Below are 15,171 nucleotides of genomic sequence, written 5' to 3'. Positions count from 1 at the left end.
TTATATATTTGGGTCTGGGTCTAGCTTACCTTGAGTAAAAGCTGGTATTTGGTTATTCTCTGCACTGGCTTGAGCAGGTACGAGTCCAAACCGAGCTTATGCTCCAGTTTCTTTTGACACTCCTGAAAATAGCATACAAAAATTATTTATTTTTCGTTACTGTGAATATAGTTTATAGTATTTATAAATCTTACTATTAAACTATTATAGTACAGTATTATTTATGAAACGGTAATAATAATAATACATTTTAAGTTTGGGGCAGTAAATTTTTTTTTTTAAAGAAATGTGAGTGTGCATGTGTATAAATATTCAGCACTTTTGATCGCATTTAATCAAAAGTGACAGTAAAAACTTTTCAATTGTTACAATTTTTATTGCAAATAAATGCTGTTTGTTTTGAACTTTCTATTCAGCATGTTAGATGTGATTTTTGAAGGATCATGTGACACTGAAAACTTGAGTAATGAAGCTGAAAATGCAGCTTTACATCACATTTTAAAATATTTTCAAATGGAAAACAGTTATTTTAAATTGTAATAATGTGTTACAATATTACTGTCTATAATGCATTTTTTATCAAATAAATGTAGCCTGGGTGAGCACAAAACATTGAAAAAAATCCCAAATCATTTAACTTGTTAACTGGTCTTGTTTTAAAGAAGACATTTGGCAGATTTTTGTAGAAGTGAAATAAATTAAGAAGGTGAAACATAAAAAAAAAGTAAAATAAGTTTGAGTTTATGGAAATGTAAATTAAAAAAAAAAAAAACATATTCAAATTTTACATAAAATATATATTTTCAAAACCTGGGCTACTCTAAATCTGCAGAAAAATCAAAGCCAAAAATCTGAACAAGTGTTTAAATATTTAAAAAAATGAGCTTTCAGTGAGATTTACTTTGGGCGCAGTACCGAACGCTTCCACTAGGGCACAACCAGACTCCATTACTGCTCATATAAGGGCGTCTCCATTTCGTGTTTTGAGTGATATGAACCATTATTTCCACAATTTTCATACAATTTATGAAGTAAAGATCCTATTCAGAAGTAGTATGGGAAGTTTGGCAGATTTTTATATGAATTCAACCTCTAAGAAACATACAAAGAACATGCATGTGCATTATAACTTCCTGCCACATCACAAATGGTGAATTTATCTTTATATTTCAAACTTTTCAGACTTTTTTGTCCAAAATAATTGAATGGATGCAATCTTTTGATCTCTTGGCATGAAAACAAACTGAGGTTTCTACCATTTTTTTATGATTTTTCATGTTCATCGCTATTTCAAAATAAAGGTCTGAACACTTATGAAAATATTCTTGTTGCATATTTATAAATTATGGCTCCACCGTAATTTATTTTGAAAATCAGTCACCAAATATGGAAACTAGAGATTGTAAGCTTTCAAATGACATAGTTTGTCAATAATACTTAAGGTTTTTACTAAGATATTATCGTTTTAAACGTCCTACCTGTGGGATGCGACAGCTAAGGGGTTAACAGTAGTGTATATAAGGTCCTATATATTGTATTCCTAAAATATTAGCTGTGACACTCACTAATATGACCCTTTGGATTATAGAAAAAAAAGATGTGCTTATATGTAACGTGGCTTAATGGTGTCTTAATGTAAGATGACCTGGAAGAAAGCGCAGTCAGAGCACTGTCTCCACAAAGACTCGGAGCGAGGCTTGTTCTGACAGTACTTCTCATATATCTGCAGATCCGTCATCTAACAAAACATGAAAAAGACATTTGAAAAATCCCTTTAATCATGTAATAAACCAGAATGTAAAGTAACATCAGACTCACTCTCTCCAAAAAACACCGGCCCACAAGCTCAGGATAGTCTGTGTACGTCTCCAGTTCACGAAGAAAAGTCCTAAAATAGATCGAGAATAAGAGGCACTTCAGCTTTATAACACACACGAGTGAAGCTCAAACGGAGACACACGAGTTGGGGGTTCAACTCACTTCTTGTGGAACTGGTATATCTCAGGCATGTTGCCAAAGAGGACGTCCTTCTTGTGAAGCAGCGTGTTGGGGATGAGATGAGCCATGGCTGGATTGTCCATTTCTGCCGCATAACCCTGAACACAAACTCATTTGTCAAGTCAAATGCGCTAAAAGTTATTAAAGTCACCATGAAATCAAAATTGACAATTCTTAGTTGTTCATGGAATATGTTTTCCCTTGTAATCTTTCATCAAATCTGGCACGAGGGCGGGGCAACCTGTCACTCAAATGAGATCCACCAATAGCAAACCACCCCAAGCCAATCAATTCCCCATGGACAAATTCAAGTCCTGTCCTACATTTTTTTCTTGTTCGAGAAGCCGTTTTACTTGGAAATTCGTCATAATAGGAAAGTAAAGACGATTGCAATTTCTGTTTCATGCCGACTTTAAAACACAAACTGATCAAACGTACAATTGCTCTTAATTGGAAAAATATCAATGAGCCAAGAATTGGAATGTGGATTAAAGAAATGGCGTCAAACATGTCAACGTACATTGTTAAAAATAAACAAAACACTTTTGATGATGTCTGGAGACCTTTTACTAATTTCTTAAGGCATAATGTCAATGTTGGTAACTTGTTACAACAAGAACAAGCTCTGAGGGCGTAGAGTAGCATCATGGTATTCTAAATAGACATGAGAAACACTCCCTACCTGATTTAGGTGTCTTTTAATATATATATATATATATATATATATATATATTATTTTTTTATTTTAATTATTTATTTGTTTTTTATTATTATGTTATTATTATTATTATTATTATTATTATTTATCTCCTTTTGGGGAGGGGTGATGGGACGGAGAACAGGGTGAAAAAGGTTTACTGTGTTTTACATGATTGTTATTCAGTATGTAATTTTATGTGATATGTAAACTAAAATATTAATAAATATATTGTAAAAAAAAAAAAAAAAAGCATAAACTGATCTGACCTCTAGTAGTGAAAGGTGTCAGTGTAACTCACCTCGAGCACACACAGCAGCTCCTCCACATACGCTCTCTCCGTCTCCAACAGCTCGTTCATCACATGCCTGAAGTGAACGGACGTTCAACAGATAATCAGTCAAATACAAAAAGACACCCAATAGATCACTTTATTTTTAAGTCGGCCCTGACTGACCGTCTAAGCACAGCAAAGTTCTCCTCTTCATCAGAGACAGACGGGTGTCTGCTGCCGTCACTCTGTAAGTGCATCTCTCCCTGCAAATATCAACAACCATGCTTTGATTTCTACCTATATAACACGCACACAGTGTCTTGAAAATGTGTTCATTTTATTAAAATCACACATATTTTTAGCTCAATGTTCAAAATACACTCAGACTAACTCGACATTTGTTCATTTTTAAACTGCTAAAGTTGTGTGCGATCATCTGAACAAACAATTAAAAATGTATACAATTAAAATAAAAAAAAATAAAAATAAAAATCTGTTCACTTAATATTCAATATTCAAAGTGCAACAAATGCGTAAGTGAGCAGAGCAGCCACTTTTCCTTCATTTATCAATATCAAAGCAGTATTATAAATATTACTGCTTATAAAATAGAGATAAGATACCTACTTTTCTGCAGTTTCCATTGATGATATCACCATCTATAGTCTTCTCTCTATGCGCTGGGGATAAAAAAGACAAAGAAACATGCATAAAATATAATAATATTCTTTTTTTGTGGCAATTATCCCTGCAGTTTTCTATTATGAACACTAGATGGCAGAAGAGTAAAGTAAATGACAGGGTTAATAAAAACATTTCCTGTGTCCTCAAATGAAATGGGCTTTTTTTTTTTTACAGAACCATTTATTTATATTTTTTAAAAAAGTATGGATAAAGGTTAGGAACCTTTAATAGTATTACAGCACATTGTGAATGTATATTAGCAGTGCGTGTTGTTACTTTTGGCACCTGGAAACAGTGACACGGCAACCAAACACACAAAGAGTCACGTTTAGGGGATTAACCTGGAGACAAGATGGGTGATTTGATGATGGCCTCGGGACGTGGGGCGACGGGCTGCACGGGTCGTGTCTGTTTGGCTGCTAACTTCTTAAGACTGATCCTCCTCTTCTCGAATATTTCCTGCATGGACAGCTGCTTCTGAAACACTTTGTCCACCTGATCCTGTCAGAGCACAGAAAAAAAAAAATCATTCAACTTAAACCTGACAAGACATTTGACTATAATTTCCATATTCTCAATAACACTTGAAGGGGTAGTTTACTTTTGAAATATTTTTTGGCATGTTTTAGCTTACCTCAAGGGCATCCAAGATGTAGGTGTCTTTGTTTCCGCAGTATTTTCAATTTTTATATTTTTAGGTCAGACCGTTCTTGTCTGTCAGTCATATAATGGAGGTCTATGGTCACCACCTCAAAGAGCATGCACAGAGAAGTCCAAATTAAACATGATTTAATGACTCGGAAATGTAAGTACACATTGATGGCCTAAGACACGAAACGAGCGGTTTGTGTGAGAAAACAAACAGTATTTATATAGTTTTTACCAAAAAGCGCCCGCGCCCTCAGATCACTTGGACGTGGCTGTGGTTTCAAGAGGTAAAAACGATATAAATACTGTTCGTTTTCTCACACAAACTGCTCGTTTCGTGTCTTAGGCCATCAATGTGTACTTACATTTACGAGTCATTAAATCATGTTTAATCTGGACGTCTCTGTGCATGCTCTTTGAGGTGGTGACCATAGACCTCCATTATATGACTGACAGAAAAGAACGGTTTGACCTGAAAATACTGCGGAAACAAAGACACCTACATCTTGGATGCCCTTGAGGTAAGCTAAAACATACCAAAAAATATTTCAAAGTGAACTATCCCTTTAAAAAACTAATATATGTTTAAATAAAAATCTATACACACATATTATGGCTCAGTTTTTTTTGTTTTTACCCTGAAGTCTTGAGTGAGCACAGACTCATAGTCCCTCCAAATTGCACTCAAATCTGTCAGCTTGTGCTGATTGGCTGTATCCAGGTAACGCTCAATCTCCTGCAGCGCTGACTCCGCCCCATCCTGTGATTGACACTTATCCACAGGCTGAGACGCCAGCAGGTAGATCCCATCATCACACCATTTAGAGGCCTGAGAGTGACCAAAGAAGAAAAAGAGTCAGTCATCATCATTAAAGAAGTTTTTTTCTGGCTTTTAGTCCATGTCTGTTAGCTTTGAGACCATTTGTAATCTATTCCTAAAAGTTGACAAAGCCTCCTCCTGAATTATAAATAGAGACTGACTTAAACCAAAGGCTATTAGCTATTTAGCTATGTCTATTTGATATGTCCTGCTGCAACTTGGAAATAAGTCAGCACAGGAATAAAGTTTTCTCATTGACTATTTTAGAGGGGTGTCATCGGGTGGGCCCAGTACCTTCTCTAGAGACTGGTGTAGCTCCATGGCTTTGAGAAGATGAGCTTTCTTTTCGTTCAGGACACCGCTGATCTCCTCACACACAACCCGCAGCTCAGAGCATTTGGGCAGGATGGAATCCACAGCGTAATGAGACGCTTCGATCAGCAGATCTGCATCACACGCTAGAGACAGAGCCCGGTCCAACACCTCCTACAGACCGAGAGACACATTTTTATTTTATTTTTATTTTTAGAATACACACACAAAAAAGAATAATTAATTTTATTCAGCAGAACACATGAAATTGGTCAAACATAAGGGTAAATAGTACATTTCTAATGACAGTATAGTTATATAACGTAACAAAAGATTATGATGATTTAATGGAGTAGTTCACTTTTAAAAAAAACTTTTGCTGATAATTTACTCACTCCCATGTCATGCAAGATGTCCATGTCTTTCTTTCTTCAGTCGAAAAGAAATTAAGGTTTTTGATGAAAACATTCCAGGATTTTCTCCATATAATGGACTTCAATGGGAACCAAACGGTTCAAGGTCCAAAAGACAGTTTGAGTGCAAACTGCAAACTGTTCAAAGGGCTTTAAACGACTCCAGACGATGAATAAGGGTCTTATCAAGTGAAACGATCGCTCATTTAAAAAATAAATTAAAAAAGTTTGTTTTATAAGCTCAAATGCTCGTCTTGCTGTGTTCTGTGATGCGTGTTTGTAACTCCTGTTCGAACTCGTTTATTTATTTTTTAAATGACCAATCATTTCGCTTGATAAGACCCTATTCATCGTGTGTCAATAATAAAAAAAAGCTGCACTGAAACTCTCTTTTTGACCTTGAACCGTTTGGTTCCCATTGAAGTCCATTATATGGAGAAAATCCTGGAATGTTTTCATCAAAAACCTTAATTTCTTTTCGACTGAAGAAAGAAAAACATGGACATCTCGGATGACATGGGGTGAGTAAATTATCAGCAAAAGTTTTTTAAAAAGTGAACTACTCCTTTAAATTTCACACAAATGCTGCTCTTTTGATCGTTCTATTCAATAAAAAAATGAAGAAAAAAAACTATAGTGGTTTCCACAAAAATATTAGGCATAAACATTAAATAGTTTTCAACACTGATAATAAGAAATGTTTCTTGAGTAGTAAATCATTATATAAGAATGATTTCTGAAAGATCATGTGACACTAGATTTATGCTATAAATGTAAAATATTTAAAAAAGCAGTTGTTTTAAATTCTATTAATATTTTACAGTGTTTTTACTATATTTGTTGCAGCCTTGGAGAGCATAAGAGACATCTTTCTAAAACAATAAAAAAAAAAAAATCTTACAGACCCAACCTTTTAAATCGCATGTGAATATTTTTATTTTAATAAAGTGACCATGGCAGCAATGAAAACAAATCATGTTATAATAACCGTTACAGTCTTTAAAATTCTGCTGTTGATGAAGTCAATCTTTGGGTGATTTTTTTACTTAAAAACAAAATAAGTTTGCCACTTTGTGGGCACCCAGAACTCCCACAATCCCGTTGTGTCAGCAGAATAACTCCAGCGTGGTGATGGGTGATTTATCACATTGGGTAAAACACCCCCCTCTTCTCTCCGCAGGATGAGGACATGTGGGTGATTTCTGAAAGGGCCTCAAACTGCCGCTCTCAGCAATTTCATTAAGGAAGGTGAGATTTGCATGCTAAGATTGCCTGTATCCACACACACTAGAACATTATAAGGACAAATGAAAGTGCGTTGGGTCTGGATAGAAATGAAGGGAAGGATCTGTAATAGATTTTTTGCAGTACTATATTCTTTAATTTTGTATCTGAATGATAGTATCATAATAACATCATCGAGAAAAACAATGAATTAATTAGACAGCAGGTTAATACTTACGCAAGCTCTTTCTTCGTGAATGGTCAGCTCTTTCAGGATATGTTCAGCGTGGGCGGGGCTTATTCCTACTTCCGAGAAGCCTGATAATCTTTCATAGACCAGGTCTAAATGACCTCTAACCTACAACACAGATTACAACTATTGCTCATACAGAAGTTTAAGTTACAGCGCATGAATTAATAAAAGCTAATTCAAAATATTAATAAAGATTGTAAAAGAAAATAAAAAAATACATGTATAAGTGTTACAGATGAACCAGTGCGTGTCGCTCACCTCCCTGTAGTCCTGCTCAAAATGCCGCAGTTGCAGACATTGCTCTAGCTTGGTCTGATGTTTGTCCCAAAAATCATCAAATGCTGTTTCAGTCTCATCTAATTGACCAAGCAACCTATAGAAAGAAAGAGAAGAATACTTCACCCAAACTGTCACCATTTACGTTCTTCTGTGGAACATATATATTTTGAATATCCAAGCTGTTTTTTACCATACAATAAAAACATACAGTGAACAAGAAGGCAAAAAAAAAAAAATTGTCGTCTTCTGAACCCAAAAGACACAGTACCTTCCGAAGTCATGCAAATCATGCCCACTATCATAGCTCTGAAATCTCTTTCTGTATGTTTGACTGTTTCCATAATAAAAACCTTAAAGGCACACTATGGAGGAATTCTGTTTTTGTCAAACAGCGACCCCTAGAGTCGCCGTAAAGTACTTGTATTTAATGTTACTGTCGTAAATAGCACTCACGCAGAGTGTCTCTGCCATAGACTGTCTCTGCACTCCTGATACCCATTTGAAGCTGTTATATTAAGGTACAAATCTTGCATAGTGTGCATTTTTTGCATTAAATAAGAGATCTAGCGCTAAAATGTGTTTTTGATACATAGAGTCTCTTGTGGCGCCGCGCGCAGTCTTCACTCGGACGGGCTCTCCAATCGATCGCACCTGCGGAGACTTTTTATTCATTCCGGTGAAATCACAAAATAAAATGCACAAAAAAACGTGTCCCTGCTTGATATAGACTGTAACCACTGATGAACATATTCAGTTTTGATGAGAGAGAACAAACTTAGAACCTGTAAGTATAACCTCTGACACGCTTGACAAAAGATCTACCACTAGACCATTAAACAACTCAAACAATTGTGGATCGATGCATTTATTTTAGGGCTGTGCAAAAATTAATTGCGATTAATCGCATCCAGAATAAAAGTCTGTGTTTACATAATATATTTGTGTGTGCTGTATATAATTATTTTGTATATATAAATACCTATGCATGCATGTATATATTTAAGAATGATTTGCACTTAAATTCTGTATATATATAAATACATAATCTATATTATATACATATAAATATTTTATATATGAATAACACATTTTCTTAAATATATACATGCATGTGTTTGTATTTATATATACAAAATAATTATATACAGCACACACAAATATATTATGTAAACACAGACTTTTATTCTGGATGCGATTAATCGCAATTCATTTTTGCACAGCCCTAATTTATTTACAGCGGCGTCTCCCCAAGCTTTACTACCAGGATGATTCGCCCTACTATGAGTTTGTTTACCACCGAAATGACTTTGAAGCTGTTACAATTCTTGCATAGTGTGCCTTTAAAGGGGTCATCGGATGCAAAATTCACTTTTATATGGTTTTTGCATATAAACATGTCTTTACAGTGTGTGGACACTACAACCATGCAATGAAAAAAATCCATTCACTCTTTTTTTTTAATCCTCAAAAAACACTCAATAATCAAGCCGTTTGGATTTTCTGAGCAATATGCTGTCATATTGCTCATGCTCCGCCCACAACCACTGACAGACTGTGCAGTATTAGCATATTTCCACCCTCAGCCATTTGTAATGTGTACTCTCCGCAAAGGACACTTTACTCACCCCATGAAAGAGAGAGGGGTGGGGTGAACAGTTGCTCATTAGCATTTAAAGGGACATGCACCGAAACCTTTTTGAGGTGGTAAAAAGGGTGTTGTTTTACACAACCATTGAGGAATTAAACTTTACATGAAGACCCTAAAGAATCATACCGACTTGTGTAAAGTACTAGACACCCGATGACCTCTTTAAACAAATATAGCCACATCAAGATAATAAAGGCTGACAGCAGATGCCTGTGGATATTAACACACACACACACATCCCAGAACACTGCTTCAGTGAAAGGTCATGCGAGTAGAGCTGGACTTCCTGTAAGTTAATGCTCTTTTTGCATGCATGTCTGTAGATTTGCTGTATAATCTTTACCAGGTGGCTTGTCTTGTTGTGTATGTAAAAGCACAGCTGACCAGAACAGCTTAATAAGGACGAAAACCGACCAAGGACACGCAACAGTCTGCTGCTGCATTGTAACCGTCTGGTCTCTCCTTTTTGCATTCCAGCACGGTAGATGGTATCTCACACACACAGACACAGACACACACCTCTGAACAGTAGCCAGGTTCTCCAGTTCATCCTGGTTCATGGTGTAATCTGGATCTTTCACCAGCGGCTCATTGATGCTCTCCAGCAAACGTCCTCCCTGACAGAGAGCGATCCTCAAGTCATCCTGCACACACACACACACACACACACACACACACAAAATAAACATGCTATTCACTCCGAATCATGAGCATGAATTATTTATGCAAACTCAAGGTTTGTTTATAGCTTATGGTCATGTGAATAATTCATGTTAAATTATTAAGGGTCCTACTGGATATATATATATATATATATATATATATATATAAATACAAAGTATATATATATATATATATATATATATATATATATATATATTAGGTCTGTCAAACGATTGATCACATCCAAAATAAAAGTTTTTAAATATATGTATATTTTTTAAATTTTATATTTTGTCATGTTATAAATATAAATATATATATATATATATATATATATATATATAAAATCACGATTAATCGCATCCAAAATAAAAGTTTGTGTTTACATAATATATGTGGGTGCACTGTGTATAATTATTTTGTATAGATATAAATACACACATGCTTGTATATATTTTCATGTATGTAATGTATATAGATTTATATAACATTTATATTATATATGAATATAAATATTTTATATAAAAATAATATTTTTTTTCTTAAATATACATGCATGTGTGTGTATTTATATCTATACAAAATAATTATACACAGTGCACGCACATATATTATGTAAACACAAACTTTTATTTTGGATGCGATTAATTGTGATTTTATATATATATATATATATATATATATATATATATAAATATAAATGTATTTATAACATGACAAAATATAAAATAAATGACACGCAAAATGCAATCAACCTCCTTCAAGTATCATTTTGCTTTTGCATAATGAATTATAATAAAAAAAACTAGAATAAACAGAATAAAAAAAATAATAATGTCCATGTATTTACATATGGGTAAGAAGCTGTGTTGAAGCAGAATAATATACAATAAGATGGTCATTATAAATAAACCCTGATGTTTAGTAATTTCACTCTGACCTTCATCTTGTCCTTTTTCTCTGTGTGGATGGCTAGAAGGTTGGACGTGGCCTCGACATCATTGGGCAGTTCTGTCTCTGCCAGCTCTGTCCCGAAAGACTGGAGAGTCTGCGCTGTTTTCTTCACCATCAGAGCAAACCCTTCAATGGCCTACAGACACAACAACACAAACCCAGAGTCACACATGCTGGATCAGTGCAAAACTACAGCAACCACATAACAGGGTGTGCATCAAATAAACAACATCCAGAAGCTCAGCACTTAAACACAGCAACAACAGGTCAATGCGGATGCACTGAAAATCAATTACTGATTACTTAAAAGCAAGTCCACAAATGGAACGGGAAGAACTGCAATTCATTTGCTCGAGATGATGATTGACATCCTCCGGGAGGACTCATTTTTTTATACCTCATTATAATGATGAAGAACCAAGACTTAAGGTGTGTTTGGAGTTAGTGTGAAGATGAAAATGTCCACATGTACAGAATTCAGTGAATGCATAGAACAGAATCACATAATACAACTTGTCCTTCAATCTCATGAGTAATAAATACACTAGGACACACATAAACACATTGTAACAGACAATGGTTTTATACTGTATAAACTGTATATTAAATCCCCCTTACACTAACCCTACCCATCAAAGATGACTTTCAGCATTTTTACATAAAAAAAACACACATCACTTGTATGATTTATAAGCAGTTTCTCTTGGGGACCAAAAAAAATTTGACATTTCAAAGGCATTAAGCTAGATAATAAAAAAAAAACGTATTCAGTAAGGATGATTTGAAAATATTAAAAGTGACGTTAAAACCATTTGTAAATGTTATAAAAGGTTTCCATTTCAAAATAAATGTTTTCAGCATGATGCTAATTATAATAGGAATGTTTCAAATCAGTATATGAGAATGATTTCTGAAGGATCACGCGACACTGACTGAAGACTGGAGTAATGCTGAAAACTCAGCTTCGACATCACAGGAATAAATTACATTTGAAAATATAACATAACTAAGAGACTTCTTTCAAAAACATAAAACCATCACCAAACTTTAAAACGCTAGTGTATTTCTGCAGTTATCAATAGACACCTCACTGACATACATGTAGCATAATATACTATAGCACATACAGTAGAATACATACACAGCATATCCTGCACAATATGGGCAAATGAATTTGTACGCTGATGCATGTATCATTCCTATTTTGCACCCGTAAGCTTGTCATTAACTCAGCAGTCGTTCATTAATTGAGTGGCTTCTACATCTAACCAATCCCATCCTCGCTCTTCATTAGAGCCAGACCGATATATCGGCAGGCCGATATTTTTCCAAACTATCGGTATCGGCAGTTATAATGGCCGATAAATGAATATTTCAAAAATAAAATAAAAACGGACGAAACACGCTTGAACCATGTCATGAGTGTTGGAGTTGTATAGTTTGTCCACCAGAGGGCACTCTACACCATCCCAGTTGGCAACACTCGTTGAGTTGGTCACGAGACATACATTGCTTGAATAACAATTAAAAGAACATCCCCATCAGTTCTCTAAACTCAAATAAGCATGACAAAATTTTGCTGCTGTTATATAAGCCGAGAGCGAAGCGAAAATTAGCTAGTAATAGTTACGTTACGTTGTTACATTGTAGTTGACTGAGTGTCCTTTTAACTTTTGACAATGTGACTGAAGTATTTCTTTAACAGCGCGTGACATCGTTATAGCGATGAGACGCATCATCTCTCCTTGGCCTGTTATATCGAAAATGTATGTTTTACAATTTGCAGTATGACGTTATCCATTGCTAAATTATGGCTTATCATAGACTAGCTAACCACAAAGCTGGCTAATGTCACTATCATCAGTCTGTTCTGTTGTGACAATAAAAGAAACAAGTTTCTTTTTAAAATGCATTATCATATTATTTTATTTAAAACTCATAAATAACTACAAATAACTTATGTTGGGGACATTTGTTAATGTTTTGTTGTGCGTTTCTGAAAAAAAATATATATATATCGGCCGATATATCGGAATATCGGATGTTAAAACCAAAAAATATTTGTATCGGCCTTCAAAATCCTTTATCGGTCGGGCTCTACTCTTCATTTCTGGGTACTGGGTACCACCCGTCAGTACTGTAGTGAACCTGGATCTGTACTCACGGTGCGGTGTGAAATCCATTTCTCGTGGCAGTACTCCTGCGTGCCGCCCAGTTCCTGCGTGAGCTGTGTGCGGTCGATGTAACTGTGGAGCTCAGTCACAGAGCTGAGCATGATCACCTACACACACACAGTTCATAATATAGGCCACTTCTCTCATGTCAGCGTATAATCCAATACTATGCTCTTCATTAACCACACATGAGGCTGTGTGTATGCGCACTTACCGGCACTTTCATTTTAAAGTCATCCTTGTTAAACTTAAATAAGATGTCTGAGATGGTCCGCTGGAAGAGTGTTGTGGGTCTCAGTACCAGCACCAGCTGCAGGTTGCCTGGGAAAGAGCCCTACAAAACACACAAACACAAAAGAAAACTAAGAAAAACATTGCAAGCAAAATACATATAAATACCAAAGCTGGGGTGTTAGTGAGCCATTACATTTGACTGGTACAGCCTCCCTCCCACCGTCTGCATTGACACACACACACCATCTATATTCTGTTGCCATGACAACTCAGTTTCTTGAAAGACCAGAGAGGCTAACAATGGTCTCACATACAGTATGCTTCCCTCCCTGAGCTCTCTCTCTCTCTCACACCCTCTATTTCTTTGTGAATGAACACACACACACCCCTCATGGAGCTCTTATGTTTACAGTCTCTTCATTAAAATGTCTCCCTACTGGGCACCGCGTCAAATCAAAAATATGTCCGTAGATCGATACAGAGCTGTGATGTTTGCATGGACTGTGGAGTGGGTCTCCTGACAGCTGAAGGGACAGCAGTGTAACTGACAAGTGTGTGTGAGTGTGTGTCAGTAAGCAGTGAAGCAGAAAGATGAGGCTTTACAAAATGACACTGAGAACTGATTTAAAAAAGCGTTGGTCCTGTATTATGAATATATCTGACCATTAAAAATTATAATAATTATGTTAATTCAGTTCCAATAAAAAATTTCCTCGAATAAAATATGAATCCAGCTAATTCAGTCTAGTATTAACTAATAAATATAAACATTTAACATTTTTAAATCTAATAAAATGTGCCTATTTATTAATCCAATGAATCGCAAATTACACCAAAAGATAATTTAAAGTCATTATTGTGTTAAATGAGAAAAGCATTAAAAAGACACAACAAAAGTAGTTTTAGAATGAATTTTTTTATTTTATTTTATAAAATTTACACATAAACTTTTAGGTTACATTGGCCTTTCCAGAAACTGCATTTACAGAACAAAAGAGTTTTCTTACAAGCCTTCTTCAAAATATCTTTTTTTCATGTTCCGCAAGAGAAGGAAATTCCTACAGGTTTGAAACGACACATGGTTGAGTAAATGAAGAAAATGTGGTAATAATATTGAGTGAATGCTCTCTGCACATAGTATACGCTCATCAAATACTTTCACTTCAAACTCAATAAATCCCAGCCTCAGCCCATTCAGAAATGCCGGTACTTAGGAAGAAACCTATATTTTTATTACATCATTAATATTAAAGAAAAACGTTACACAGATTTTGAGGCTTTTGCATCTGAAGTCTTCAAAATGTAAATAAACCATTTTCATTTTTGGGCAAACTATTCCCAAAATATGATTTATTGATTATATTTTTTCATACTCTTAAAAGGTACAATAGGTAAGATTTTTGTAACAAAATATCAATAAATCACTTGCACAGTGTGATATATTTCCTGCAGTTGTGTACTTACAAGATCCCAAAAGTCTCCAAAGATTTATTTATTTCAGAGAAATGCCACTTTTAAATAAGTGGCCGTCCCGGAAAAAAATGTCGCCTGTCAATCACGCAATATCCGCGCTACCCTCGATTTCCGTTCATAGTGCCATGACGAAACCATGGCGACAGACGTGGAAAACTGCGTAGGGCGCAACGTTTAGCGGTGCGCAGTTCTTGTTTCTTTCAAACATAGACTTTGGGACAAACAAGGAGAACTAAAATGAGGATCATATCAGCATGCCGAGAGCTAGCATCCGCGACTAACTTGAACTCGACAGAGCTTCACGAGTCACGACTTGACAGCTTTATTAGACAGGTGAGCAAATGTACATAAAACAAATCAATGTTATATAACGTTAGCTCAACAAAATGAAATGTTAGAATACGGTCACTATGTTATTCCAAT

The 15,171-nt window shown here is 35.3% G+C and overlaps 1 protein-coding gene across 15 annotated transcripts in view; it reads right to left on the bottom strand.

The window, feature by feature from the left end:
- Window positions 1–15,171, bottom strand: part of mcf2la (mcf.2 cell line derived transforming sequence-like a) — an 87,008-nt gene that overhangs the window by 13,145 nt on the left and 58,692 nt on the right. For all 15 annotated transcript variants that reach the window (XM_089132038.1, XM_089132033.1, XM_089132034.1 and 12 more), the window contains 16 exons: window positions 13,256–13,375; window positions 13,032–13,148; window positions 10,854–11,003; window positions 9,770–9,894; window positions 7,582–7,696; window positions 7,309–7,428; window positions 5,416–5,607; window positions 4,939–5,130; window positions 3,995–4,154; window positions 3,597–3,649; window positions 3,153–3,232; window positions 2,997–3,063; window positions 1,981–2,096; window positions 1,819–1,888; window positions 1,646–1,738; window positions 30–122 (listed from right to left, as the gene is read on the bottom strand). In XM_089132038.1, the coding sequence (XP_088988164.1) occupies window positions 30–122; window positions 1,646–1,738; window positions 1,819–1,888; window positions 1,981–2,096; window positions 2,997–3,063; window positions 3,153–3,232; window positions 3,597–3,649; window positions 3,995–4,154; window positions 4,939–5,130; window positions 5,416–5,607; window positions 7,309–7,428; window positions 7,582–7,696; window positions 9,770–9,894; window positions 10,854–11,003; window positions 13,032–13,148; window positions 13,256–13,375 (1,863 nt within the window). The remainder of the gene's footprint in view (window positions 1–29; window positions 123–1,645; window positions 1,739–1,818; window positions 1,889–1,980; window positions 2,097–2,996; window positions 3,064–3,152; window positions 3,233–3,596; window positions 3,650–3,994; window positions 4,155–4,938; window positions 5,131–5,415; window positions 5,608–7,308; window positions 7,429–7,581; window positions 7,697–9,769; window positions 9,895–10,853; window positions 11,004–13,031; window positions 13,149–13,255; window positions 13,376–15,171) is intronic.

Source organism: Pimephales promelas, chromosome 6 (assembly GCF_988280905.1).
Source record: "Pimephales promelas chromosome 6, fPimPro1.hap1.1, whole genome shotgun sequence".
In the NCBI taxonomy this organism is placed as follows: domain Eukaryota; kingdom Metazoa; phylum Chordata; class Actinopteri; order Cypriniformes; family Leuciscidae; genus Pimephales; species Pimephales promelas.
Note: the sequence above shows the minus strand (reverse complement) of the source record. Positions and strands in the feature narration are given on the sequence as shown.